Source organism: Hippocampus bargibanti, linkage group LG05, assembly GCF_051943395.1.
Source record: "Hippocampus bargibanti isolate YZ-2025 linkage group LG05, ASM5194339v1, whole genome shotgun sequence".
NCBI classification, from domain to species: Eukaryota; Metazoa; Chordata; class Actinopteri; order Syngnathiformes; family Syngnathidae; genus Hippocampus; species Hippocampus bargibanti.
This window is the reverse complement of record NC_142738.1, coordinates 14,976,047-15,003,990: the sequence shown is the minus strand read 5'-3', so window position 1 is coordinate 15,003,990 and position 27,944 is coordinate 14,976,047. Positions and strand designations below refer to the sequence as shown.

The following is a 27,944-nucleotide window of genomic DNA, read 5'->3' as shown; positions in this document are numbered from 1 at the left end:
AGAGTACAGTGAGACCTCAACTTACAAACACCTTAACTTACAAACTTTTCGTCTTACAAACGCCAAATTTATGAAAATTAAACCTTATAATAAGCACTATTTTCATAATACACACCCACCACGGCTGGCGGAGTGATCTTCGGCGGAAGCACACGACCGAACAGCACCAGAGGTTAAGTTACCAACAGTCTTTATGGAATACGTCTGTGTAAGCATCAAAAAGGTAAATAAAACTTTATTTTACAGCACCGTTTATTAATTTAATTACAGTCCTCATGTAATGCGCCTCTCTTTCCAAACAGCAATTACCTTTGACCTTCGACCTCCAACGCCATTCCATCAAGCCATAAATGAACATCACAAATGTAAATAAAGTGACTTTATGATACAATTCAGTGTATTTCTTTCATTACAATACAATAGCACATTTATTATACATAGAATAAGGTATGCTGTGTGTAGTTTTAAGGCTTATTTAGTTGAAAAGTATATTTTATGGAAATCCGGGAACGGATTATTCCCATTTTAATGGTTTCCTATGGGAAATTGTTTTTTGAGATAAATACTTTTCGCCTTACACACTCTGTCTGGGAACCAATTAAGTTCGTAAATTGTATATATTAGGGAGGGATGGATGGATAGATAGATAGATAGATAGATAGATAGATAGATAGATAGATAGATAGATAGATAGATAGATAGATAGATAGATAGATAGATAGATAGATAGATAGATAGATAGATAGATAGATAGATAGATAGATAGAGTGAGACAAAGAGAGATACATGCATCTGAGAGAAGGGGGATGGAGAGGCAGAGAGAGGCAAAGAGAGAGAGCAAGAGAGAGAGAGCGAGAGAGAGAGACAAAGAGAGAGAGCAAGAGAGAGAGAGAGAAAGAGAGAGAGAGAGAGAGAGAGAGAGAGAGAGAGAGAGAGAGAGAGAGAGAGAGAGAGAGAGAGAGAGAGAGAGAGAGAGAGAGAGAGAGAGAGAGAGAGAGAGAGAGAGAGAGAGAGAGATGGAGCCATACTTCCTTCTGGGTGAGAAGGAGGGGCTCCGGCGCTACCTGTCCTGTCGGTGCCGTCTGTTGTCCCCCTGATCAGCTTAGAAGCGTTAAACCTTTCCCGCAGCGAGCACCGAAGCAGCGGGAGGGAGACGCCGCGTCACGCCGGCGTTTTCTCCTATTTATCAGTGACGGGGTGTGCTCCATTCCAGCACCATCAATCTCTAACCCCTACCCCCACTTCATCGTTTTCCAATGGATACCTGCAAGGCCCACGCCTGGGTGTTTCAGGTCCTGCTCCTCCTGAGTGCGTCTCGGGCTTCCCAGTTTCCCTCCCAGCTCCTGTAAGTATTTAATCCAATTGATCGGCTTTCTCCTTTTCTCTTGTCTTCAACAGAGCCCTCCTGCGAGCACGCGCTTGATTTGTTTTTATAGGGCCATCGGGTGGCGTGGGTTGCCTGTATGTGAAATCAATATGCGCGCGTGGGCTTGCTGGATGTCATCCACCTTTTGTGTAGTGCGCGCGTGTCTCCATCATCAAGTTGTTCTTCTACTTGTTTAGTGTTTGACTCAACTTTGTGGGACTGACTGGACACGCACTTACACTTTATTAAAAATGGCGTGCTCATGGGTCATGGTTTTGTGCTGTGCTCTCATACTGTACACGTAACGTATAACGTGATAGATTTCTAGAAATGTAATGGGTGTGCATTACATAGACAATGATCTCCAAAATCCTAACAATAAAGACAAAAAACATAACTACAACAATGAATTATTGTCATTAATTACCATTGAATGGCATTTTCTCTAACATTTGTCAGACTGCTGTTTTATTTAATGGCCGTTATATAGCTTGTTAGAGTGCTGCTGATACAACCCTTGACTTTTTCCTAGGCGAGACCATTTGCATCCCATAACTGCTCCCAAATTTTCTCTTGTAGTGACATGGTGGAGTTCTATTTCCATACTGCAGAAAGAATCACACATGACAAAAGAGCACAATTTGTTTTATATTCATAAAGCTTTGTTTTTTAATTTTTCAGTGATCCTTGTGTGCGTAATGTATCCAAACTGGTATGCGAAATAGAGTGGATTGATCTATGTATTTACTAATAAAGGTTACATGTGTAATCTATCAAATGTATGTGAAACCATTTGCAACACATCATCCCCTCAAAGGCAAGCAGAACATAACTTAAACAAAAATCTAGCAAGATGGTGTGAAACTTGATTTCAATATGTCCCTGAAACAATGATCAGTGTGGAATTGGTACATCGGCTACTTTTAGTAGTATACAGATGAATCATTGCCTGGGTCAAGATCAATTGCACTTAATGTTTCAGGTCAATATAGTTGGTTTTAATCCTGAAGACATTTTTATTTGAATTATTATTTAAGTTAACTTTTCCTTTGTTTAAGTGCATTTGCAGTCTTAACTGAGCCTAGCCTCTTCTATGAAATTCACTGAAATAAGGAGGTATAACAGACCGATTTCATTTATGTATGTATGTATGTATGTATGTATGTATGTATGTATGTATGTATGTATGTATGTATGTATGTATGTATGTATGTATGTATGTATGTATGTATGTATTTATTTATTTATTTATTTTGGGCTTGCCATCAAATGTGGGTTAGCTTGGATTAAATGATGATGGTGAGGGACACCCTTTATTGGTCATTTTATTCCCCCCCCCCCCAAGTGATGCCGCTTTCACAACATCTGTCTCTTACTTTTTGTACGCTGTTTCCTCATGTGTGCCTCCATTTGCTCTTCGTGCTTTGGGAAAAACAACAATGCATCTGACCCACTTGTCTTCTGTGTGCTGCAGTTTTTCTATACGACGGGCTAATCAAAACACTCAAAGAATAAACCCCACTTGACGTCTGTGTGGGATATTTGAAACACCAGTATCGTCTGAGGGGGTGGCTCATTGGCTGCTGACAGTCGTTGCGAGACCTGTTGCGGCTCAATATGACTTCACATATGGTGCACCTGCGTATAAGGCGCAGGGTCATCGCTTGAAGAAAATGAAGGATTTCGGGTGCGCCTTACACCGCAAAGTACAGTAATGTAAGGAGAAACACTCGACAGACAATATAAAAGTCATCCTCTGCCAAAACGTAGACCATTCTTGCAAGTCACTTAGGGGTATATTTTCCCACAGGTGTGTCGGCCATTTCTATATGCACATTTCTTTCAGGACGATTCCCATGTCTGACACACCCACCTAATTGAAGCAAGATGCTAAATCATGTTAGGTGTTGGAAATACAGCATGATTTACGTAAGTCACTGGAGAGGTGTTCGCTTCCATGGAAATGTCAAATGTGTAACACAGAACAGTCTTCACTGTACAGCTTTTGGCAGTCCAAGAAGGGCTCATTCCACTCCGCATTGACATACAAACTGGGAATATGACTCATTGGGCGGCTATCAAATGCTGATTTGGCATCCGCGATCAGCGTACTCAGGAGCATAAAATAGATCTAGCTACACAGGTTGGAATAATTTGGCTAAACAAGGGGGGGGGGGGGGGTGACTCCCAAAAATATGCCACATCTGAGTCTTGTTACCGAGCTGTACCCACTGATGTGTCACATAATGTGTGTGTGTGTGTGGTTTCCGGATTTAATTTAAAACTGAATCCATTTTTCATTGACTTCAGACTACTACAATTCGGCAAACCTCTGAGGCGCACAACTTTGTAGATGGGGAGCTCAGACAAAATTTACTGGATTTGTGTTTTCACATTTGCAGACCATACTCTTTCTAGACAAACTACATGTAACTGGCGCCAGTATTGTCATTGGTTGCCACAACAAGAAAAATATAATATATTTGGTCCTGTTGTGTTGTAAAAGTGTTGAATGTTTCAATGTGAATATTAGTATTTATGTTTTTGTTACACTAGTTACACTACAGTACTATATGAAATGTGTTTTATGGACTGAAATCTTGTAAAACTGGGTGCCAAAATGTCAACAAAGTGTTATTTTCCTGAAAATGCTCAACTTCAAAATTCAGAGTCCTCCAGCACTCATAGCAGGCTGTGTAATCTGACTTTTGCATGACACATGATAGTCATCAACATTTCTGTTGAAAATTTTTAAATGGGGTAAAAAAAAAAAAATGGTATACTGGTATACCGCCATACTGTACTGTGCGCACAGTCTGGCGATACAGTATGCTTTGGAATGAATTGGATTAGCCTTTATTAGTCTCGCAGTGGAGACATTTACATTTCACAGCAGCAAAGTTATGAAAGGAAGAGGAAAGGAAAGAAAGAACTGAAACACAGAATATAGGAGCTGCTGGAAATGCACCCACTCTCGCGGCGCCATCTTCAAGTCAAAACAAATAAAAAACTAAATAACGAATAATATGACAACACAAAGACACAGACAGTCATCCAATCTCAAGCACCTTATTTGTTGCATGAAGCTGGTCTTGATGAAAGAGGAGAGGATCAAATCGTCCTTTTCAGTAGTGGATCAGGGACATCATGGTGAAATTTGCTGGTCTGCTACAAGCTAAATGTTAAAAGCAAACACAAAGCTGTTGCTTCCATTGACAAATAGCGATTATCTCACATCTTCTGTCCCATGTAAATCCGCTTCAATTCCAAGCCACGACACTTCCACATATACATACCCATCAGCAGTCTGCGCTGATGCGTCCTCCCACATTCCTTAAATATGGATGTGGGGTTAATGGGACACTCTAAATTGTTACTCGGCTTTATTGTGAGTGTAAATGGTTGGTCGTTTCTATGTTCCCTGCGATTGGCTGGCAGCCATTCCAGTGTACGCTGCCTTCTGCCCAAAGGCAGCACGGACAGGTTCTGGCATGTACGCAGCGCTCGTGAGGATAAATCGGTTCAGATAATAGATGGATGGATGATTTCATGCGTAGTCACTGGCCAGGTCCTCACAGCCCTTCTAACACAGTCAGCATCTAAAATGGAATTAAATAGTGGGCATCACAAAATGTGCTGTGGGTGCACATCTCCAGTCCAGAATATACTTTTTTCTTTATAAAACAGACCATTATGCTCAGTCTGCAGTGCTTGTTCATCACAACCTGGCTTTGGGAATTAAAGGAAAGCAGCTGCTTTGCACTGCGATTTGTTCACAATAGATGCCCTTCCCCCTTTCAACAAATTTACTTTGTGATTCTACTGCTGTGATACAAATACACTCATCTTTCTCACCATCAATGGTCTGTATATTTTGTACATATGATTCACTGTCCGTGCAAATATTACACTGCTGGCCTCTTGGTCCTGTTGTACACTTTGCAGCCTGCTCAGCTGCATGAAGCTCGTTCACAACGACCATTACACTCACTCGGAAATATCCTGTGGGTGAGCATATTGGTTTTTCCATGCTTACTCTGCCGGGTGTGGTGTGATGTACATTTGGGGTATTGCGTAACGCCGGCAAATAATAAAGATCAGCAATCTGTCATGATCTGGTTGGCGACCAACGGGGGGCGCTGTCGGCCCCGCCTGCACCTGCACAGGTGCTGGTCGTCCCGATCAGATTGGCGACCAGCGGGTAGCGACGTCAGCCCTGCCGGCAGCCTCGCAGGTGCTGGTCGTTATAATCAATGACACTTAAAAGGACACCTGGCACGATCATCCGGTGCCGATTCATTGTTTGTTTGCTGCTTGTTTGCTGCATGCATCGTGTACGTGTTTGTTTAACCTTGGCGGACTTTTACTTTTGGTCTTCTTTTGCTACTTTGTATTTTTTCCATTCAGATCATTTTGATGTTTTACATTTTGTTACTGCTGACCTTTATTTCAATACAATTTGTCAAACAACCTCCAGCTCCCTCCTGCCTGCTTTTTGGGATCCGCACCCGCCATCACCACCTCGCAAACCCTGACACAATCAGAGCATAATATGCTGACATCATAGCATTTGACTTGGTAGATTATTTGGATTTACTCATTTTATTTTTGTTTCCAAATATGGTGATAAGCATTCTTGCAAGGGGGACAGCCGACTGCATTACTTAAGGATCTACATTTAACATGTATGTGCATGCAAACCAAGCAGGTTGACTTTGTGTCAAATTATATGAAAATGTTCTACCTGTTTTCTTCAACATAAATTACTGGTTTTGGTTATTGTAAATTTGTGGGTGTGGATTGACTGACTTTATACTATTTTTTTTTCATCTAAATGATCGCATCTACATTAATTTCTTGTTCACAAGTACCAGTAAGCACATTAACTTATTCACTGCCAGCCATGTGCAAAAATGTTTCCACTCCACTGCCAGGGTTTTTTCATTGTCACTGGAATTTCAGGACCCACAGAATATTGAGTTGTAGGACTACACAGCCATTCAATACAGTGTTACAAACCATAGACTCTCTTCTTTCATCAAAAAGGAGTAATTTCCTCAATTATATGGGTCTGAAAATGCATGAGCTTAAAATGAGGGTGGCAGGTCAAAAGACAATGTAATGCACCTGTACATACATATTGGTTTATATAGCGCTTTAACAATAGCTGAAGCTGTAACAAAGCGCTAACATGGAAAAAATCGAAATGCTGCCCCCTTGTGGAAAAGAAAAAAAATGCCAGAGGCCATGGCCAGCGATTTGCCGGCACCCAAGCAAGAAAAAAATCAAACCCGAACAAATTTGGGAATAGGCGCTGGACGTCATATTTTCAATTCCTGAATACATTTGTGAATGACAGTGAATGAGTTAAGGTCTTTTGACAACATGGATTTTCGGTTTTACGTTCATGCAACAATGTGGCGCAGTGCTGGTGCTATACAGTACTAAATACATTTTCATTATGTTTGTGAACATAGGTGGCAGAAATGATAAAATACATTTTGTGTTTGGAATTGTAAGGAGGGCAATACTCCACTATGCCCCCAGGCCCACATTTTATAAAAAATGAAAACAGACGAAAGTGGGGGTGAGGATAACAAATAGAGTGATAAATAGTTGAACAAGGGACAATAGCATGTGTTTTAGTGCATAAATTGGGAAGCAAACCTTCATCATTAGGTTTGTGGAAGACATGATTTCACAGACACTTTATGTATAAAATGTTTAGTTGCTTTATCCTTGGGTGATTTAGCCAAGTGTTATCCGAAAGGGCTATCCGACTCGATAACACTAGCTCATCAGTGTATTGGCATTACACAAGCACATCTGAGTCATAAATGCAAGCGACATAAGATATTTCCAGCCTCTCTGTAAATGATGTTTAGTATGTCAAAATTTCCTCCAAATCCATTTTTGAATCGCCCATTTTTGAATCAACATTGCAATCACACGATCAATCTCTCTGGGAAACAATTTTCTTTGCACACCATCTTTTTAGTTGACACTATGCATATATAATTTATCCCAAATGAAAGAATGGCGTTAGTAATCAAGAAAGCCATTTAAACTTCTTTCTCAATCAATCTGCCTTGGTCAAATTACATCCATTTTGGCGAAATGGTGGTAGGGATTGGTGTGTGACATCACAGATTAAAGGTCTATATGTCCAGCCTTTGAGGTATAATGTCCATCGGGCTGTTGTAGACAAGCACATGAGTCTTACCTTTCACTTTCCTAACTGGCTCACTCACATCACAATAATTGTCACTGATGTCAAACGCATTTGGCTGCTTCTACAGAAAACGCTTGATTACACTGTACTGAATGGGTTAGGAATCTATGGCTCGCGAGCCATATAGAGTGCTTTTGCATCTGGCTCGCGTATAAAAAAATATTGCTGGATAAATGGATCCATCAATCATTTTTTTTCTGCACATTTTCTTTTTGGGCTGCACTTGTCTGCAACAGCAATATTGATTGGATAATACTGACGACATTGGTGTCAAGAGGAATTTTGATTGGACGTTGTCCATTGCTGTGGAAACAGGTAAACAGCTCCTTTTAAATCTACCCGCTCAGTCGCTATTGTGAGACAAAAACTAATAATACTGACGGAAATTGTCCATTTCAGGACGAATGGACCAAGGATTTACCTTTGTGGGGAGAACGGGTTCTCCTGTGTGTCTAATTTGCAATTAAACAATATCATCGATGAAACGGTCAAATGTTAGTGGCACTTTGACACCCCCCATGGTGGTATGTTCACAATCAAAATACACTGCAAGAGATAGCAGAAAGCAAGCATGCAAGCTAGCCAGCAATAACTTCTGTTTTGCCAACACCTCCCCCGGTGAATGTCTTGATGTCTCATGGTTGAGGAGTTTGACTGTCGCCTCCTGCGCTCACGTGATTGACAGTTTAATTGCACTATGATTGTGCCTCTGAAGTGGCTGAACAGTGTCCCGATGTGTGTGTGTATGCGCGTGTGTTTGTGTGCGTGTGTGTGTGTGTGTGTGTGTGTGTATGTGTGTTTTTTCTGTACGGCAGCATTAAAGAATGGGTTGATCAGATCCAGAGAGAACTCATCACTCTGGCCGACACCGCCACAGGTGGCAAGAGTCTCGCCCAGGTAAGACCAAGTCACAATGATTGCTCGTTAGCACCTGATCATTGAGATGCTTTCATCTTATTAGAATTGCTTTGCATGTGGCAACTAAATGGCTACTCAGGGTGTTTTATTGTTCACCAAATATTTGTATATACTGGTGAAATTTCTCAGATAATAATTGGCCGGGAATTAAACAAAATGTCTAAACCTGGCTAGTTGGGGCCACAGCAAAACAGTGTTAAGACCAAATATGATCAACTATTTGACAAAAAAATGCATTTGGCAGAAATATCCTGCTTTTAGGCAACCCGGATGTCACCTTCATTCCTCAGAATACAAAAAAGCACCCAATTTAAAACCAATTTGTACCTGTTAAACATTTTCTATCTTATGCCCTTTCATATGAAATTGGCCAGGGCGTTAGCCATTTTGGTTCATAGTGAGGGATTTCATTTATTTACAGTGTATTTATTTTTAAAAGAGGGGTGCGGGGGTGATTGTGATTTTTAAATGTTTAATTTAATCTCCAGTCGTGTCAACTTTGAGATATAATACAATACAATATTGAGTTTTAGGACTACATAAACATTCAATGCAGCATAAGAAACATTAGACTATCTCATATCATCATAAAAAAGAATTAATAATAAATACAATATACACTCAAGTATATGTTAGTGTGCGTGCGTGCGTGCGTGTGTGTGTGTGTGTGTGTGTGTGTGTGTGTGTGTGTGTGTGTGCGTGCGTGCGTGTGCGTGCGTGTGTGTGTGTGTGTGTGTGCCAGGTTCTCAACCGGACTGAATAATGTGTGGAATTCCAAAAATGCTGGCTCAATGTGTGATGTCTTCAATATTTATTGCAAAAAAAGTGCACCAACAAAGTACAATTTGAAATCACTGGTCACAAGGAGCCAGGAGAAAAAAAGGGAAGGTACAAGAGAACACCACGAAAACACAAATTAAATGTCACAAATCCAACAACACAAAACCAAAGATCAAGACCCATGAAAAAGAATAATGAAAAGACAAAAATTCTCTGACAAAACAAGAGCGACTACAAAGGTTAAAGAGAGATCAGGACGACAACAGCGAGCAAGGTCAATACTCCAACAAGAGAAAAGAGATGCTGGCATCCCTTAACTCATTCACTGCCATTCACAAATTTATTCGGGAATTGAGAATAGGACATAGAGCGCCGATCCCGAGTTAGTTCGTTTTTGTTTTTTTCATGTTTCTATGCCTATAAAGCACTGGCCAGACCTTTGGCAATGATTTTTCCCTTCCACAAGGGGATATCATTTCCTTTTTTACACGTAAGCGCTTTGTTCCAGTTTCATCATAAAAGCGCTATATCAACCAACGCGTATGTATTGCATTTTATTTTGGACAGTCACCCTCATTTCAATCTCATATAACTACAGACCCATACAATTTAGCAATTAATTCTTTTTTATGATGATATGAGATAGTCTAATGTTTCTTATGCTGCATTGAATGTTTATGTAGTCCTAAAACTCAATATTCTGTGGGTCCTGGAATTCGAGTGACAATGACAAAAACCCTGGCACTGGAGCGGTCATATTTTTGCACGTCTGGCAGTGAATGAGTTAAATACATGGCAGACTTGATTGGTAAAACATCTATTAGCTATCTAGCTTGCTTTTTGTCTATTTGAGTTACTTCCGGGTTGAGTGAACGCTGGCGCGGCTTCCGCTGCTCACCCACAGAAAAACCTATCCCGTGAATGTAAAGTGACCTTGAGAGTTTTGAAAGGCGCTTATAAATGAAATGTATTATTATTATTATTATTATTTATTCCAGCTGTGGCTGAAATCAAAACAAATACACAGAAGTGACTCCGTGTGCGTGTGTGTGTGTGTGCGTGTGAGTGTGTGTGTGTGTGTGTGTGTGTGTGTGTGTGTGTGTGTGTGTGTGTGTGTGTGTGTGTGTGTGTGTGTGTGTGTGTGTGTGTGTGTGTGTGTGTGTGTGTGTGTGTGTGTGTGTGTGTGTGTGTGTGTGTGTTTGTGCGCACGTGCATGTATGTGTGCAGATTTTTTTAAGAAACAAACACCTCTACAGTGTGGAGCAGAATGATGCAGAGGAGCTGGTCACCAGAGCGGCCATGAACATTGAACAACTGTTGCGCAAGAGGTCGACAGCCTTGGAGGTAAGACTGAACGCACTACACCAAGTAAGCATTTGTATCGGAGTGCAACACAGACATGTCGACATCTTCACTAACAAGGCCTATTGCTGCAAAATTTTGCACTGACAATGGCACTCTCCTAGATGTAGATGTTGCGCATGAGCATTCATACTCATAATCACAGTTTGGGAAACATACTCATAATACTCATACACAAAACTTCAGGCTGCTCAATGGTGCATGTTTTTTGCAATGTGGAGTAATCGGAAAATACACGGGAATAACATGCAAACTCCGCGAAGAAAGGGCGGAGGTTTGACTCAAAGCCTCAACATGTCTACTGTGAGTCGGATATTTCTCACCATTCAAGTGTCTTCCACCTAAATTCCCTTCAGATGGGGAAACAAAAGGATTACCGCAAATTTATTTACATGCTGTTATGCCTGCTTCAATTCTTTTCGCTGCCGTCCATTGCAATGTTCCTCGGTAAAGAACACCATTGTACAGTCGATATTTATAAAGTGTAAAAAACAATATTTCTATGAAATACATTTTTATTGTCACTTCCAAATTGGTAGAGGGCTCTAATGATGTCAATTTAAATTGGTTTGTATCACATTAATAATTACATCTATTCAACGGCTTCAACAAATAGCTTGACCTGATTAATGTCTCCTTTCCCTGAATATGTCAGTTTCCCTCAATGCCATCTGGCTTCTAATTAACTGAATCATATGTTGAATTGTTTGACTGGTTGAGCGTTCACAGTTCCAAGGGACACTGAATGGGATTGTTTGCTTTATCGTGGGATAAATAAGTGCCATTGTGCCCTAAGAGAAAGCCGTTGCACTCCTCCTTGCTGTAATAATCCTCAGCAGCAAACATTCACTTGCAAATAAATAAATATACCGTGTTTTCTGGACTATAAGGTGCACCTAATACACCGGAAAATGTGATATTCAATTACTATGTAGGACTCACAGTAGGGACGTAAAGAAAAAAAAAGCATAATTAAATTTGAAGCCAAACTAAACTAAACTTATTTTAGTTGAATTTAAATACAAATGCAAATAGCTGAAATTGCCAGAGACGATCGTTGTGTATTTCGCATCAAATCATCTTCTTCTTCTTCTTTTCCTTTCGGCTTTTCCCCTCAGGGTTCGCCACAGCGAATCAATGTCCTCCATCTCTCCCGGTTTTGTGCATCCTCTTCTCTCACACCGGCTACCTTCATTTCCTCTTTGAACACATCCATAAACCTCCTCTTCGGTCTTCCTCTCGGTCTCCTGCCTGGCAGTTCTAGGCTCAGCATCCTTCTGCCGATATAGTCACTCTCTCTTCTCTGGACATGTCCAAACCATCTCAGTCTGGCCTCTCTGACTTTCTCTGCAAAGCCTCTAATATGAGTTGTCCCTCTAATGTACTGATTCCTGATCCTATCCAACCTGGTCACTCCCAAAGAAAACCACAACATCTTCAGCTCTGCTACCTCCAGCTCTGCTTCCTGTCTTTTCTTCAGTGGCACTGTCTCCAGTCCAAACATCATGGCTGGTCTCACCACAGTTTTATACACTTTTCCTTTCATCCTAGCTGAAACCCTCCTATCACACATCACACCTGACATTTTTCTCCAGCCGCTTCAGCCTGCCTGGACACGCTTCTTCACCTCTTTTCGCATCAAATCATAATAGGACTTAATGTTGTAATTTATTTACCTAAATGAGCCTAATGGCAAGGCAATGTCCGACCATATATTGCGGGCTGTGCATGGCATCCAAGTTTGAAGATCATGATGATGATTTTCTGATCTTTTGATTTCACCTTCACAGATCAACAGAATATTGGTTGGGCATGTCATTCAAAAGGACAGTGGCATCCATGTTTCACCATTTCAAGAACTTTAAAAAAAAAAAAAAAATGCTCCGGTAAACCACTCAGACGGACCAGTTTGGACATTTCGATCATATAGGGATGCGTGAAAAGGTCAAAAGGACTCATGCAGAATTCATCAGCCATTTTGAGCTAATTCCAGCACTTGTATTTGAAAAAAATAAAACTCATTGGGAATTTGGCTCATTATCCCCAATCAGACGGTCTGGTGGGCCAGTGGTGAGCGCATCAATCTTACAGTGCAGAGGTTATGGGTTCATTCCCCGTTCTGGCCTCCCTGTGTGGAGTTTGCATGTTCTCCTGCATTGTTTTCTTCGGTTCCTCCAGTTTTCTCCCACATTCCTAAAACATGCATGTAAAATCCTAAAGATTTAATGTGAAAAAGAAAGTGTTAATGCTTGTTCGTCACTCTTAGCAGTCGGTAGTTGTACCACATAAAATTCTACCGAACTGCATCCAAAATAAGTTGCATTACACAAGTCATCTCAACAGAAAAGCAGAAATGCAATGTGTTAGTTAAAGCTACAGCACTACTACTTTCTTTTTTCCTTATTTTTTATTTTTTTTATATTTTGTTAACACAGACGTGGGTCATTGATAGACGGTCATATATGTGGTTTTGCATTCAGAGGGTGCCGGTAGCACTCGTCTCTCAGCATCCTGACCGACACCTTTATGAAGCAACCTCTGTGTTGTTTTATTAGCAATGCAAACCAGGTGATTCATCAAAATGTCTTCTAAATGTCTCTCTACCAGCTTAATGTTTCTTTTCCACAACTGACATTGTCCTTTCTTTGGAAAGAAAATATAATCATAGTATATAAATATTTTTGACACTATATACAGTTTTTTTCTGGAACATATTTGTGCGTTTGTTCAGTTCAGTCTTCTGAATATTTTTTATGCATGCAATACTTTGTTTTTCTTTTCGACCTTGCCCCCCACTTTTAACTTTGCTGCTGTAGATTTTCCTCATTGTGGGACTAAATGCTAATCAGAATCAGAATCAGAATACTTTTATTTGTTCCCTAATGGGGAAATTTGCAGTCCACAGCAGCAATTGAAGAGGGATGGGGTTGGGGTGGGAGTGAAAGGATAGAAAACAAGATATTCTAAGCATAACAAAATAAAAATGTCAACTGTATACTGTGCAAATGTAGATGTGCAAAAACCGTTCTATAACAAGACTGTACATAGTGCAGAATCAAGAAATGCATTTAGATATATTGCAACAACCCATATTTACAAGTGTCCAGTTTTTTTTTTTTTTTTTTTTTTTCACATGTGATCATTGGGAATTGTGAAGCCTGACAGCAGTCGGTAGGAAAGAGCGGCGGTACCTCTCCTTCTTGCAGCGCGGGTGTAATAGTCTCTGGCTAAAGGAGCTACCCAGAGCTGTCAGGATGGGCAGGAGCGGGTGGGAGGGGCTGTCCGTCATAGCTTTTAGTTTAGCTAGCGTCCGTCTGTTGCCCACCTCCTCTAGAGAGTCCAGCGAGCAGCCCACGACAGAACTGGCCCGCTTGACAAAGCGCTCCAGTCTTTTTCTGTCCCGGGTGGTGATGCTGCCTGACCAGCAGACAATGCCATAGTGGATGGCTGATGCCACCACAGAGTCATAGAAAGTCTTTAGGAGTGACCCCTGAACTCCAAAAGACCTCAGTTTCCTGAGGAGGAAGAGGCGACTCTGTCCCTTTTTGATTAGGGCATCCGTGTTTGTTGTCCAGTCCAGTTTATTGTTGAGAGTAACACCCAGGTACTTGTAGGAGGTCACCCTCTCAATGTCCGAACCCTGGATGTTCAATGGTGCAGGTGAGGATTGTTTCCTGCAGAAGTCCACCACCAGCTCCTTGGTTTTCCCGGTGTTGATCTGGAGGTGATTCTGCTGGCACCAGTCCACAAAGTCCTTTGTCAGTCCCCTGTACTCCCTGTCGTCTCCCTCTGTCATGAGGCCGACAATAGCTGAGTCGTCAGAGAACTTCTGAAGGTGGCAGGTTGGGGTGTTGTAATTGAAGTCCGAGGTGTAGAGGGTGAAGAGGAATGGAGCCAGGACTGTTCCCTGCGGCACTCCGGTGCTGCAGAGAAGCCTGCCCGACTCACAGTTCTTTACTCTCACGTACTGTGGCCTGTTTGTGAGGTAATCTGTAATCCAGGATGTGAGGTGATGGTCGACTCCGGCATGCCGCAGCTTGTCCCCCAGTAGACTTGGCTGGATGGTGTTGAAGGCACTGGAGAAATCGAAGAATGTGATCCTCACCGTGCTCCCAGCATTCTCCAGGTGCAGCAACGCCGTATGGAGGAGGTAGATGATGGCATCCTCCACACCGATGCTGGGCTGGTAGGCAAACTGTAGCGGGTCCAGCGATGAGCTTGCCAGCGGTCGCAGGTGGGCGAGGACGAGTCTCTCCAGCGTCTTCATCAGGTGAGACATCAGCGCCACCGGTCTGTAGCTGTTGAGCTCTTTGGGGTTGGCAATCTTGGGCACTGGGACCAGGAATGACGTTTTCCACAGCTGTGGAACTCTGCCCAGCTTCAGGCTCAAGTTGAACAAGTGCTGGACAATGACACACAGCTGGTCGGAGCAGGTCTTGAGGAGTCGGGAACTGATATCATCCGGACCTGCTGCCTTCCTCACCTGCATCCTCCTCAGTTGGTTCCTCACCTGCGCAGTTGTGACAGACAGGCAGGAACCAGGAGGCAGAGTGGCGGCTGAGGGTGTGGCAACGGTTGGGAGGGCAGATGTTGGTTGTTGAAAGCTGGTCGTGAGAGGGGCAGGGAGGGTAAGGCCACAGTGAGAGTTGGTGCAGGTGCAGCTACAGATGAAGTTGACGGTGGGCCGGGGGCGGGTGGCGTCTTGTCAAACCGATTGAAAAAGCGGTTGAGTTCATCTGCCCAGTCCTTGTCTTTTTCGTTCAATGTCACTGGGCTTTTGTGGCCTGAGATGTTTTTCAGGCCCTTCCAGACACCAGCGACATTGCTGGCTTGCAGCTGCTCCTCCATTTTCATCCTGTAGGCCTTCTTCCCCTCTCTGATCTTCCTCCTCAGTTGGATCTGCACGGCCTTCAGTTCCTCTCTGTTGCCCGACACAAAAGCCCTTTTCTTCTCCTTCAGGAGGACTTTTATATCGGGATTAATCCATGGTTTGTTGTTGGCAAAACACCGCACAGTCCTGGTGGGTACGGTGTTTTGTTCACAAAAGTTAATGTAGTCTGTGATGGTGTTGGTGAGTGAGTCAATGTCCTCCCCATGAATCTGAGTAAAGAGCTCCCACATGGTTGAATCAAAACAGTCCCGCAGAGCTTCTTCAGCTTCTGTGGACCATCTTTTGATTGTGCGGGTCACAGCTGGTTGCCTCTGGACAAGGGGTTTGTACACAGGCTGGAGATAAACCATATTGTGGTCTGCTCTTCCGAGAGGGGGCAGGGGGGAGGGTTTGTATGCATCCTTGGCGTTTGAATAAAATAGGTCCAATATGTTATTGTCTCTGGTGGCACAAGTTACATACTGTGTGAATGTTGGGAGGGAGAATTTCAGGGAAATGTGATTGAAGTCCCCTGAGATGATAAACAAGGCGTTGGGGCACTGGGTTTGCAGCTTGTTTACAACAGATATGAGGGCATCGGAGGCAGCGCCGCCATTTGCCGTAGGGGGAATGTACGTCGTCACGGCTATGACGTGTGAGAATTCCCGTGGCAGGTAATGCGGCCGGAGGCTAACGGCTAGCAGCTCGATGTCCCGAGTGCAAAGTTTTTCCTTCACCGTGATGTGCCCAGGGTTGCACCATTTGTCATTCACAAATACAGCAATCCCCCCTCCTTTCTGCTTACCGCTGCCTTCATTTCTGTCCGCTTGTACGAGTTGGAAGCCCTCCAACTCTGCGTGGGCGTCCGGAGTGATTGCCGAAAGCCATGTCTCCGTGACGAGTAGCAAGCTGGCTTCCCGGTACTCCCTCTGGTGCCGCCTTAGCGCCGCCAGCTCGTCCATTTTATTCGGGAGCGATCTCACATTCCCCATGATGACGGACGGGAGAACGTGTCGGTATTTCCTCGTTCTTTTGCGGTGATCTTTCCCGGCCCGACATCCTCGTTTCCTCCTCTTCAGTTCATCGGGGATGTCTGGTGCGGCGGCCGCTAGTCCGCTATTAGCCCGCCACGCTAGTTGCTGGTCTCGACTGTAAACAATGGGATTCCGCGTGCGCGTGGATTCCCCGTTCACAGGAGCGATGAAAAAGTAAAAAATAACGGTGATGAGCAAAAGAAAAGATGCCCATCTCCTCTCCGTAGGTTTATGGAACGAGATTAGGCAAAGCAAAAACGGAAAAGTAAAAAAGTGAAAAAGTAGACAAGAAAGGGAAAGAGCTGCTGTGGAGGCAGCCACACAGGGGGGCGCCATTTAATGCTAAAAGCTAATGCTATCTTATCTTATCTTAACTTTTTTTTTTTTTTTAACATTTTTTGAACAGTTAGAAAAGGGAGAACATGGTCACATTGAGCATCATCTGGTCAAGACATCAAAACAAAACATAGATCATATGACCATCTCAATAAGACGTTTTACATTTCTTGCAATTCTGCTGATGCAATGTCCTGTTCACTATGCCGTATAAGAAAGAAAAGTAAAACAAATAATGAAAAAAACAAACAAAAAAACAATCAGAAACAAATAATAGTAATACAAATAAAAATAATGAATAATAGTAATTATAATAGCAATCTTTAACAATTTTGATCTTGAGTGGATTGGGGTTCATAGGTTAACTTAAATATCTTTATAAGCACTTAGGTTGCTGTAATTTTTTTTCCAGGTATCCCATAGTCTCTCAAATTTCACTCGCTCGCCTCGGACAATGAAAGTAATCTTTTCCATTTCATAAATTTCACCCACCACCTTAATCCAGTCTTTGACTGTTGGGGGTTCTTTTGTTAGCCATCACCTCGTGATTGCTTTCTTGCATGCTAACAGCACGATGTTGTATATGTATTTCTGGGCAGAATTAAGAATTAAATCAGATTCCAGACCCAGATACAGGGCTTCGAAGGTTGGAGGAACCACTTTTCCCACAATCCTACCCACTGTCATTCTTGTTTCTTTCCAGTATTTGGAGATGACCGGGCATTCCCAAAAAACATGATAATGTGAAGCTTTGTTGTTGCCACAGGATCTCCAGCAAGCTGTACTTAATCCTTGCGCATGCCCTTGAGCCGGAACTCTAAAAAATCTGATGATGTTCTTCCACCCAAATTCTTTCCAAGAGTGGGCTATTGTTCTTTCCCATGCTTCCTGTTGTATTGTAATGCCTCCCTCCGCCGACCACTTGTGCTTTATATATGCTGTTTCTCCTCCTTCCAATTCCTGAAACTCTTTGTATATTTTTGATATAATTCCTCTTCCGGGTTTTGACATATATGCTAATAGAAATATCTTAATTAAATCGAAACCACTTTGTTGGACCCATCCTTTCTGTAAGTTTCTCTCTAAGTAGTGTCTTAGTTGAAGATATCTATAGAAGTCGTGATTACTCAGTCCATAGTTGTTTCTCAGGTCTTGGAATTGTCGTATCCCTCCTTCCTCAAGGAGGTCTCTATAAATCTTTATCCCTTTTCCAACCCATTTTTGAAAGCCTGCATCATTAGTTAATCCGGGGTCTCCAATAATTGCTTGCAATGGAATATCACTTGATATCTGGCTTTCTATGTCTTTCCATTTCGCCCTATATGATGGGTTACAGATATTGACCAAAATATTTATCTGGGTTGCCTTATAATAATTCATCATCTTTGGTAGGGAGAGGCCTCCCTTGCTTTTCATCAGTTGTAGAGTCTTGTATCGAATTCTAGGTCTCTTCCCCTTCCAAATGAATCGTGATATTACTTTGTCCAACTCTTGAAATATATCCTTGGGTATGTCGATTGCTAAAGTTTGAAATAGATAAAGTAATCTGGGCAACACATTCATTTTGATTGTTTCCACTCTTTGCAATATTCCAAGGAATGGAACCAGATACCATCTGATCAAGTCTGCTTTAATTTGGGCAAGGAGGGGGTAGTAATTTTCAAGCACAATTTTATCTAAGTCTTTTGGAATATTCATGCCCAAACATCTGATACTCTCAGAGTCCCATTTCAGGTTGACTTCATCTCTTCTCATCTTGCTCGAAGAAAAATTAAATGACAATATTTGAGTTTTATAGATGTTTAGTTTGTATCCCGAGAAATCTCCGTATGCCCTGATGGTCGAGAATAGTTCCTGGAGAGAGGTAGATGGTTTTCCCAAGTATATTAATATAACGTCGGCGAATAGGGCTACTTTGTGGGTGTCTTGTCCAATGGTTATACCCTCGATCTCTTCTTTTTGTCGTATCCATTGACTTAGAGGTTCTATAAAAATGGCAAATAATAGTGGGGAAATGGGGCAGCCCTTTCTAACCTGAAAAATTCAGTTGATCCTCCATTCATTCTAACTTATTTATTTTATATTTTTTGAATTTAAATCTCCGTAGTACATTGTTTAAGTATGTCCAATTGACAGAGTCGAAAGCTTTTTCTGCATCTAACCCCAGCAAAATGGCTTCTAAATCGTGTGCTTTTATATGTGCAATTATGTGTAGAGTTCTCTGAATATTATCCATTGTCTGTCTTTGTCTAATAAAACCAGTCTGGTCTAAATGTATGATTTCTGGAAATATTGATTCGAGACGCCTTGCTAAAATTGACGTAAAAAGTTTGTTGTCTTGGTTCAAGATACTAATAGGGCGGTAATTTGCACATTCGGTTTTGTCCTTCCCATCTTTTGGTATCAAAGCTATGTTCGCCTCTCTCCAAGAAGGGGGGATGGTTCCATTTGCTAGGACCCAATTAAATGTTCTCAATAATATTGGAGATAAGATGTCGCAATAGGTCTTATACCAGTCAGTGGGGAAGCCGTCTGTGCCTGGGCATTTATTTAGCTTTAGATGGGAAATAGCCTCCTGTAGTTCACCTATAGTCACCTCAGCCATGAGAACGTCATTTTGATCTCCCGAGATTGTTGGGAGGTTGAGTGATTCCAACATAGCCTCGGGAGCTTCCTCATCATTCGGAACCATTTGGGCATAGAGGTCCTTATAATATCTTTCAAAGCAACTTTGGATGTCCTTGAAGTCGAATTTCATTTGTCCGGTATATGGGTCCTTGATTTTATGAACCACCCTCTCTGCTTGTTGTTTCCTTAATTTATATGCTAGATTTTTCGTTGCTTTACTGCCCGCCTCATAGTAATTATGCTTTAAAAAAATACGTTTTTTTCTGAATATCTATGTCATGGATATCTTGTATCTGTTTTTTAACTGTCGTAATTTCTTGAGCCACCGTCATTTGGGCATTTTTTTGTGTTGACTCTCTAGTTGCTGTAATGATTTTTCGAGTTTCTCCAGTTTTTCCTGTCTGTTTTTCTTTTGTAAAGCCAATTTTGCAATTATTTTCCCTCTTAAGACTGCTTTGCCTGGATCCCATACCATGTTTGGGGGCACCGTTCCGTTATCGTTTTCTAATAGATACAGTGAGATTTCATCTTATTATTATTATTATTTCTTCTTTCATCTTCCCCTTTAATGCACTTAAGTTAAGTCTCCAGGCGTACGGCCCTTTATCGTATTTTATTTGTATGTCCAAATAGACTGGGCTGTGATCCGATAGGTCCATTATTCCAATTTTGCACGTCCTTATAAGGCCGATGTCTTTATTATACATGAAAAAATAATCAATCCTTGAATAACTGTTATGTGGTGGCGAGTAAAAAGTATAGTCTCTAGTGGTTGGGTTAAGCTCTCTCCATACATCACATATACCCATCTCCTTTATCGTCTTTCCCACTTTATCCGCCATCGGGTTATTGTGCTGTTGTGTTGTTTTTGATGCGTCCATTTTAAAATTCAATCTCATGTTAAAATCCCCACCACATATGACCAATCCTTGGGCCTTAGTAATCATCAGGTCGAAGATATGTCGGTAAAAACTCCATGGTGCCCCAGGTGGTGCATAAACATTGATAAGTGTCACCACGGAGCCCTCCATTTTACCCACAACCATATTATACTTCCCTTCCTTGTCTTTAATTTCTGTCTGCAACTCAAATATTACTTTTGTAGAAATAATGGTAGATACTCCTCTCCTGTGCCCCTTCGCATAAGAAGCGAAGAAGATCTGTTTGAATCCCTGTCTTTTGAGTTGCAGATGTTCCAAATCATTTAGGTGGGTTTCTTGTAAAAATATGATGTCTACTTTTTTTTGCCATTTTTCCCAGGATTTTGCTTCTCTTGATTGGGTTTAGGATACCTTTCACGTTGTATGAAGCGAACCTAAGTGGGGTTTTGTAACTCGCCATCACCTAATAGGAAACACCTATTACTGAAGCAACCCCTTTTCCACTCTAACTTTAGTGTGTTGGCAAGGAAAACTACAATAATAAACATAATCTAAATAAAACAAACTTAACAGATTCAGCAGATACCTCCAATTGAGGATTCTGCTGTGGGGATTCATAAATGACCCCAATAGAGCCAGGATCTTCTGCTGGCTCGGAGGGAAAACCTCCACTAACATTTCCTTGTAGAGGGCCCTCATTTCGTTGACGCCCTTCCAAATACATTTGTGTCAGAGAGTCCAAGCATCCTCGATCCACATAATACATCCATGTGTACATAAGTGTATGCACAAAACAGGCATACATACTCATTGACTCACATATGTTTTAAATTGTCACAGCCTAGTGTCATTCAACGTATAGCCACATACGTACACATGCCTACATTCATACTCATGCCTACACACACACACATATATATATATATATATATATATATATATATATATATATATATATATATATATATATATATATATATATATTATTTTATTCCCCACCACATCCAATCCAAAACAGACCAATCCATGGGCCTTAGTAATCATCAGGTCGAAGATGTCGGTAAAAACTCCATGGTGCTCCAGGTGGTGCATAAACATTGATAAGAGTCACCACGGAGCCCTCCATTTTACCCACAACCATATTATACCTCCCCTTTTTTATATTTTATATATATGTGTATATGTATGTGTGTACGTATGTATGTATATATGTATGTATGTGTATGTATATATATATATATATATATATATGCATTGACCCATGCCCAAACATCGTCATACACTCACAACAAAAAAAAGGAAGATAACCACTACCTTCTAATTCAACTAGCCCATTTGTTGTCCAGCGTTGGAAAAACTTGTCCTTTTGTCCGGTTTCAACTTTTTTCCTTTATATATATATATATATATATATATATATATATATATATATATATATATATATATATATATATATATATATATATATATGTCACGGGTGTCACAACAGTGACTGTCTTCATCTCCACGATGCTGCCGTATTAATGAAGACGAGACGCGTGGATGTGTCTTTTTATTTCTTTTATTTCTGCAACACAGTATGGCAGAAGGGATGGGTGAAGTCGCATGGGTTTCGTCTTGTGATTAACCTGAATCTCCTCGAGATTGTTCTGGAAACTATGGGCGGGACATAGTGCCACACTGTGCGCCGTTGCGTCACTTCCTTCATAATTTAATAATCTAAGCGCACAACTCCGTTACATACACCCCCCTTGAATTTTGCAGAAGTGAGGCAACATACACACGGAAGACAACAGAAAGACCAACAGGCACAATAGACAAGGTTATCGGGCAAGGATGTACAAGGAAGTCAATCATAGGAATTCTTCTTTCAGAAGTGTGAAGGAATAGGGTGGTTCAAAACCCATCCTATCACAGACTAGTAGAAATGCCATTTACATTTCACAAAACAGCACATAACTACACCCGTTACTGAGAAGCCATAAAGATAATGGCGACAATTGGCACACAGCACAAGCCCAAAAAAAAAAGAATCAAATGGTCATATTAAACCCACATTAATGTTGGCATCCCGACTCTCTGATAGGACATTTCACATATCAGCCTGTCAGGGGGTTTAACTGTCCTACCACATCTCGTGAAATTGATGGGGCCCTGTGTGTCTTGTGCTTGTGTGCAAATTACCTCCTCAAGTTCAGTCTCATCTGGGGGTGAGTCAGGGGTCGAGCGTGCTATGTCAAACACCGGGTCTGTGGAAAGTTCAGTCTGTGTGTGGATATCATGGCCTGCTGACTGACTTCTCTCACTGACATCCCCTCGACATGCATCGGCGGAATCATGCTCTGAAGAGAAGTGCTCATGTTCCTCTGTCTGAGCAGCAGACTGCATGACCCAGTTCTCAGTGCGCAGCTGAGTGTCCTCCTGATCATCAGGAACTGAGCTTTTGTCACTCCCACAATGTGCGTCCATCTCTGACCCCTCTGAACACGAACCAGGCTCCACCTGCCCCGAGAATGTCAAGAAGTCAACCGGGAGCAGTAAGTTCCTGTGTACGACCTTCTCTCTGCCTGTGGCATCATCTCGGATCCTGTACACATTGATCAACGACTTCACAGACACCACGTCATAAGGGGTTGACTCCCAACGATCCGCAACCTACCGCTTGCCCTTCTCGCCTCGATTGGCTAGTAGCACCTTGTCACCAACAGCCAATGGCGACCCCTTGACTTTGCGGTTGTAGATCTGGGCGTGGCGGGTCTGTTCCTTGGCTGCATGCTGTTGAGCAATTTGCACGGCTTCAGAAAGGTCTCTCTTCAAGGTGCTCACAAACTCTTTGTGACTGACAACATTGGCGTTCTCCAAGACATGATGGAACATGATGTCAATGGGCAAGCGAGGGACACGTCCAAACATCAAATAGAATGGCGCAAAGCCCGTCGTCTCATGTACTGTGCAGTTGTAGCAGAAAGTCAACATATTCAACATTTGTGGCCATTTGGACCTAGACTTTGGGGGAAGTGTTCTGATCATCCCTCCAAGGGTCCGGTTGAATCTTTCTGCGATGCCATTACCGATACGGTGTTGTGTGGGACTTATGCACCCCTGCCATCTCAAGAAGATCCTTGATGAGTCTACTCTCAAAGTTGGCTCCCTGATCCGAATGGATCCTTTTGGGGAACCCATAAATGCAGAAGAACTTGTCCCACAGGCAGCGGGCAACTTGCTTTGCTGATTGGTTCCTGCAGGGGAAGGCTAGAGCCAACTTTGAGAAGTGGTCGGTGACGACGAGGACATCGGTGGTTTTCTTGTCGCCGGACTCTGCTGTCCAAAAATCAATGCATACCAGTTCCATTGGAGCCGAAGTGCGGATGTTCTCCAGGGGTGCCCGGGCGTCTGGCTCGGGGGTCTTACCCAAGATGCACCTCTGGCACTGCCTTACATGTTTTGTAATGTCTTTCTCCATCCCTGTCCAAAAGAACCGTTCACTAGCCAAGGAGAGTGTCCGAGAACAGCCCTGATGACCAGCCGCGTCATGCACACCATGTAGGACTTGGTGTTTCAGAGACCCAGGTATGACGAACTGAAAGACTCTTCAGTTCATGTGGCGATCTTTCCTTACTCTGTAAAGAGTCCCGTCACGAACTTTCAGCTTCTTCCAGTGCCTCAGCAACAAAAGAACACAGCTCGTCTCAGCTGCTCTTTCATGTTTGGTAGGTCTCATATGTCGCTGCACATAGAACATGACTCGGCTGACTGTTGAATCTTGGTGCTGCAGGTCACGTAACTGACTATGGGGAATGACAATGGAAGGGTCTTCTTCAGGTAGTTGTAGTGACAATGGGGTTGCTCCAGGGAGTCGAGAGGTCCCGCCAGTCTGATGGACGTCTAAAACTGCAGACACCTCCTGCGCATCAATTGCACTTCCAGAAGACTGATCAGGAGCTTCTCCCTGGGAAACTTCTCCATCATGATCACCAGCCATGTGGACAGCCTGACAGTTGGTGGTGAAACGGAAAGCATCCTGTACAGTCTCATTCACGACCCCTTGGACTCCATTGAGTAGGTATTGGTAGGGTTCTTTCACCAGGCGATGGCTCACGCAAGACTGAACGAAGGGTTCTCGACTCAGTGCATCAGCCACTATGTTCTTGGGCCCTGGGACGTACTTCAAGTCAAAGTCATATGCTGCCAACTTCGACACCCACCTCTGCTCGCAGGCATCTAGTTTGGGCTTCGTCAGGATATATGTCAAGGGGTTGTTGTCAGACCATGCAGTAAAATGTCTGCCTTTTAGCCAGTGGGAAAACTTGTCACATACGGCCCACTTTAAAGCAAGAAATTCGAGCCGATGTGCAGGGTAGTTCAATTGGGCTCGTGACAGCGTTTTACTCGCAAATGCCACTGGTCTCGCAACCTTGTCATCAGGCTGAAGCTGGGAGAGGACAGCTCCAATGCCGTCAAACGATGCATCGACTGCAAGGATGAAAGGTTTCTCAAAGTCAGGGTGGGCCAACGTTACACTGTTTGACAGATCGTGCTTCAGAGTCTCGAAGGCAGTTTGACATTCAGTGGTCCAGTCCGCCGGTGTCAACTTCACATGACTTGATGCATCCGATGTGGGTTTCGACCTGCGTCTGGCCTTACCATGGGTTTTCTGGCCTGAAAGGAGCTTGAAAAGGGGCTTGGCCTTGATGGAGCAGTCCTCAATGAAGTGCTGATAATACAACACCATTCCCAAGAAAGATCTAATTTTCTTCTGCGAGGGAGTGAGGCCATCACTGTCCATTAGGTCTGGTACCTGTACACTGTTTATCGCTTCCACCTTTTCAGGGTCTGTCCGTAACCCTGACTCTGAGACAACATGGCCAAGGAACTTCACAGATCTCCGAAGAAAGTGACACTTCTTCGGAGCAAGCCTCAGATTATGGTTCTTCAAGCGGGAGAAAACCATCTCCAATCGCTCAAGCGCAATCTCTTCTGTCGGACCAAAGACCATGAGATCGTCAAGATAGCACAGGAGGCTGGTGAAGTTCTTGTCCCCGAAAATGGAAAGCATCATCCGCATGAATGTAGCCGGGCTGTTCGAAAGGCCTTGTGGCATCCGGTTATATTCATGTAGGCCAAATGGGGACGAGAAGGCGGTGTACTTCTTATGGTCCTCAAACAGGGGCACATTATAAAATCCCGAGGTGAGGTCCATGGTGGAGAAGAAGACATTTCCTCCAAGTGCGGCAAGAGCGTCAGCCTGATGGGGCAATGGGTGAGCATCGCGCTGTGTCCTCGCATTTAGCCATCTGAAATCCGTGCAGATGCGCAACTCCCCATTCTTCTTCCACACTAAGACCAATGGAGATGCATATTCACTCGTGGATTTCCGAATAATGCCTTTTTCTTCCATCTCATTGAGAGTCATTCTCAGCTTTTCATATTGACTTGGTGGCACTCTTCGATAAGGCAGGCGGAATGGTCTCTCATCCACGAGGTGTATCTTGTGCACAAATTCAGAGGCCTCTCCACAGTCCATCCTGTTCCGTGAAAATACTGCTTCATATCTCTCAATGAGTTGGAAAAGTCTGTCCCTCCACGTATCGGAGACAGCACATGCATCCAAGTCCAGATCATGTAGTCCAAGCTTGTCCAGTGCTATTGTGATGTCTTCTTTGGACCTTGGCCTTGCGGTTGCATTCTGAACAGATTGGGACATAATTTGGATGTTGTCAGGTTCAGACAAGTCTTCTGTCGCAATGCAGGGAAATGCATCTGCCAGCTTTGTGTTTCTTCTCAACACCACTTTTTCAGTCGAGGGGTTGATGACCCTCACTGGGAGCCATCCATCGCCCCACATCGGTGTGATAATCCGGCCAACCAGAATCTTCCTGGATCTGCACCTTGCTTGAGTTGGTTCAACTATGACCGTGCTGCCAACTGACATTGGTGCGCAGGCGGGAAGCTTAGCCCAAACAAGATGTTCACTCTCTGGTTGCAACATCACACATTGCTGCAACTTCAGCGTGCCAACTTTGTCAGGAATCGTTCCACCCCTCCATTTCTCTGTGTTGGAAAGCAGTGAGAAAAAGTGGTGGGAGTCATCATCAATCGAACTACCGGGCTCTGACATGAGCCGCCAATAGCCTTCAGTCTTCCGCATCAGGTGAAGGATTTTCTTAATGGAATTGCTGCCAAGAATTATGTCGTCGGTTTGTCCAGGCACCACAAACATGGGCACAGCTAGCTTGCAATTGTACACGACTATTTCCAGATCACATATGGCCGAAGGCGTCACCTGGTGACCACCACATCCTACAATGACAACGTCATCTGCAGAGTAACGTTTGATGTTAGGGTTGCACACTAACAATCGTGCCATAGCCGACTCACTCAATGTGCAACCAGTAGAGCCGCTGTCAATCATTGCGGTCAGGGAAATGCCTGCGACAGTGGCAGTGGTGTAGAACAAGCTATCTGACTTCAGGACCTTGTGTGTGCCTTGGAAGATAACAGTCTTCTGCGTGGGGACACTGGAAGTGAGGGACTCTAATATCGAATCAAGATCATCTGTCGAACTGTTGGGAGGGTCATGAACTTCATCCGCATCATACTCCCTTGGATGCGGAGACATTAGTTTCCCGACAGTAGTGATCTTGTGGGCTGCACTTGTGTGGGGCAGTTGCGTCTGGAGTGATCGGGTGAAAAGCACAGAAAACAAAATCTCTTTTCGCGGCAGTGAATAAGCGCAGAATGGTCAGCGCTAGCACAGACAGCACATGGTAGCTTATTCAAACCGTCCACCATTGGAAGCCTTGACTTGCGTCTATCAGAGGCAGAGGGATTGTTAGCTCCTTGCAGCAAAACTCTTTCCAGCATGGAAATGACACGCTCAAGATTTGCGGAGTCGGGTGGCCTGGCTGAGTGGGATATTTTATCGTTGTCCTGACATGCTGTATTCTGAAGCATTTCACTTTTATTTACATGAATGGGTTGACTGTTCGCCGCAGCTGGAGTGGCAGTCCTGGGACTCATTTCTGTCTGGTACTCATCCAGGATGGCTTGGACCTCAACTGCCGACCATTTATCCACTGTTTTTGACCTAAATGTCATGGAAAGATCTTTGGATGGACAATTTTTAATAAACATCCGTGTTACGTCGAGGGAAGAACAGTCGAAATCTCTGCCCTGTTCTTTGAGACGATTGGTGGCAACTTCAGCTGCGTTGTTAAGCCTCAACCAGTAGTCATATGGGGCCTCCTTATCCCTGGGCAGCGTGGTGTAAAAGTCTGCTAGAGGGAGAGGTGAACAAGGGGCAGTAGAAAAATGCTTGCGAAGAAGGCTATAGATGGCATTTGGGTTCTGGGTTACATCAACTCCACTGTTTCTTGTGCTAACCTTGACAACATCTTTAGCTCTACCGCTGATGTTCATGAGGATTTCCTCTGCCTGATGCTCAGGAGCTACTTTTGCTCTCCTTATGTAGTTCCTCATTAGGTCTTCCCACTCATCTACATTGATCAGTGTGGTCACCCTTGAAAGTCGGGGGTTC

General features: G+C 43.1%; 1 protein-coding gene across 3 annotated transcripts in view; it reads left to right on the top strand.

Annotated features, from left to right (window-relative positions):
* The first annotated feature begins 1,011 nt into the window (after window positions 1–1,011).
* The window catches only part of cacna2d1 (calcium voltage-gated channel auxiliary subunit alpha2delta 1), a 142,079-nt gene continuing 115,146 nt past the window's right edge, over window positions 1,012–27,944 (top strand). For all 3 annotated transcript variants that reach the window (XM_088996843.1, XM_088996846.1, XM_088996844.1), the window contains exons 1-3: window positions 1,012–1,345; window positions 8,414–8,495; window positions 10,524–10,640. In XM_088996843.1, coding sequence (XP_088852969.1) covers window positions 1,257–1,345; window positions 8,414–8,495; window positions 10,524–10,640 — 288 coding nt within the window. In that variant the 5' untranslated portion in view covers window positions 1,012–1,256. The remainder of the gene's footprint in view (window positions 1,346–8,413; window positions 8,496–10,523; window positions 10,641–27,944) is intronic.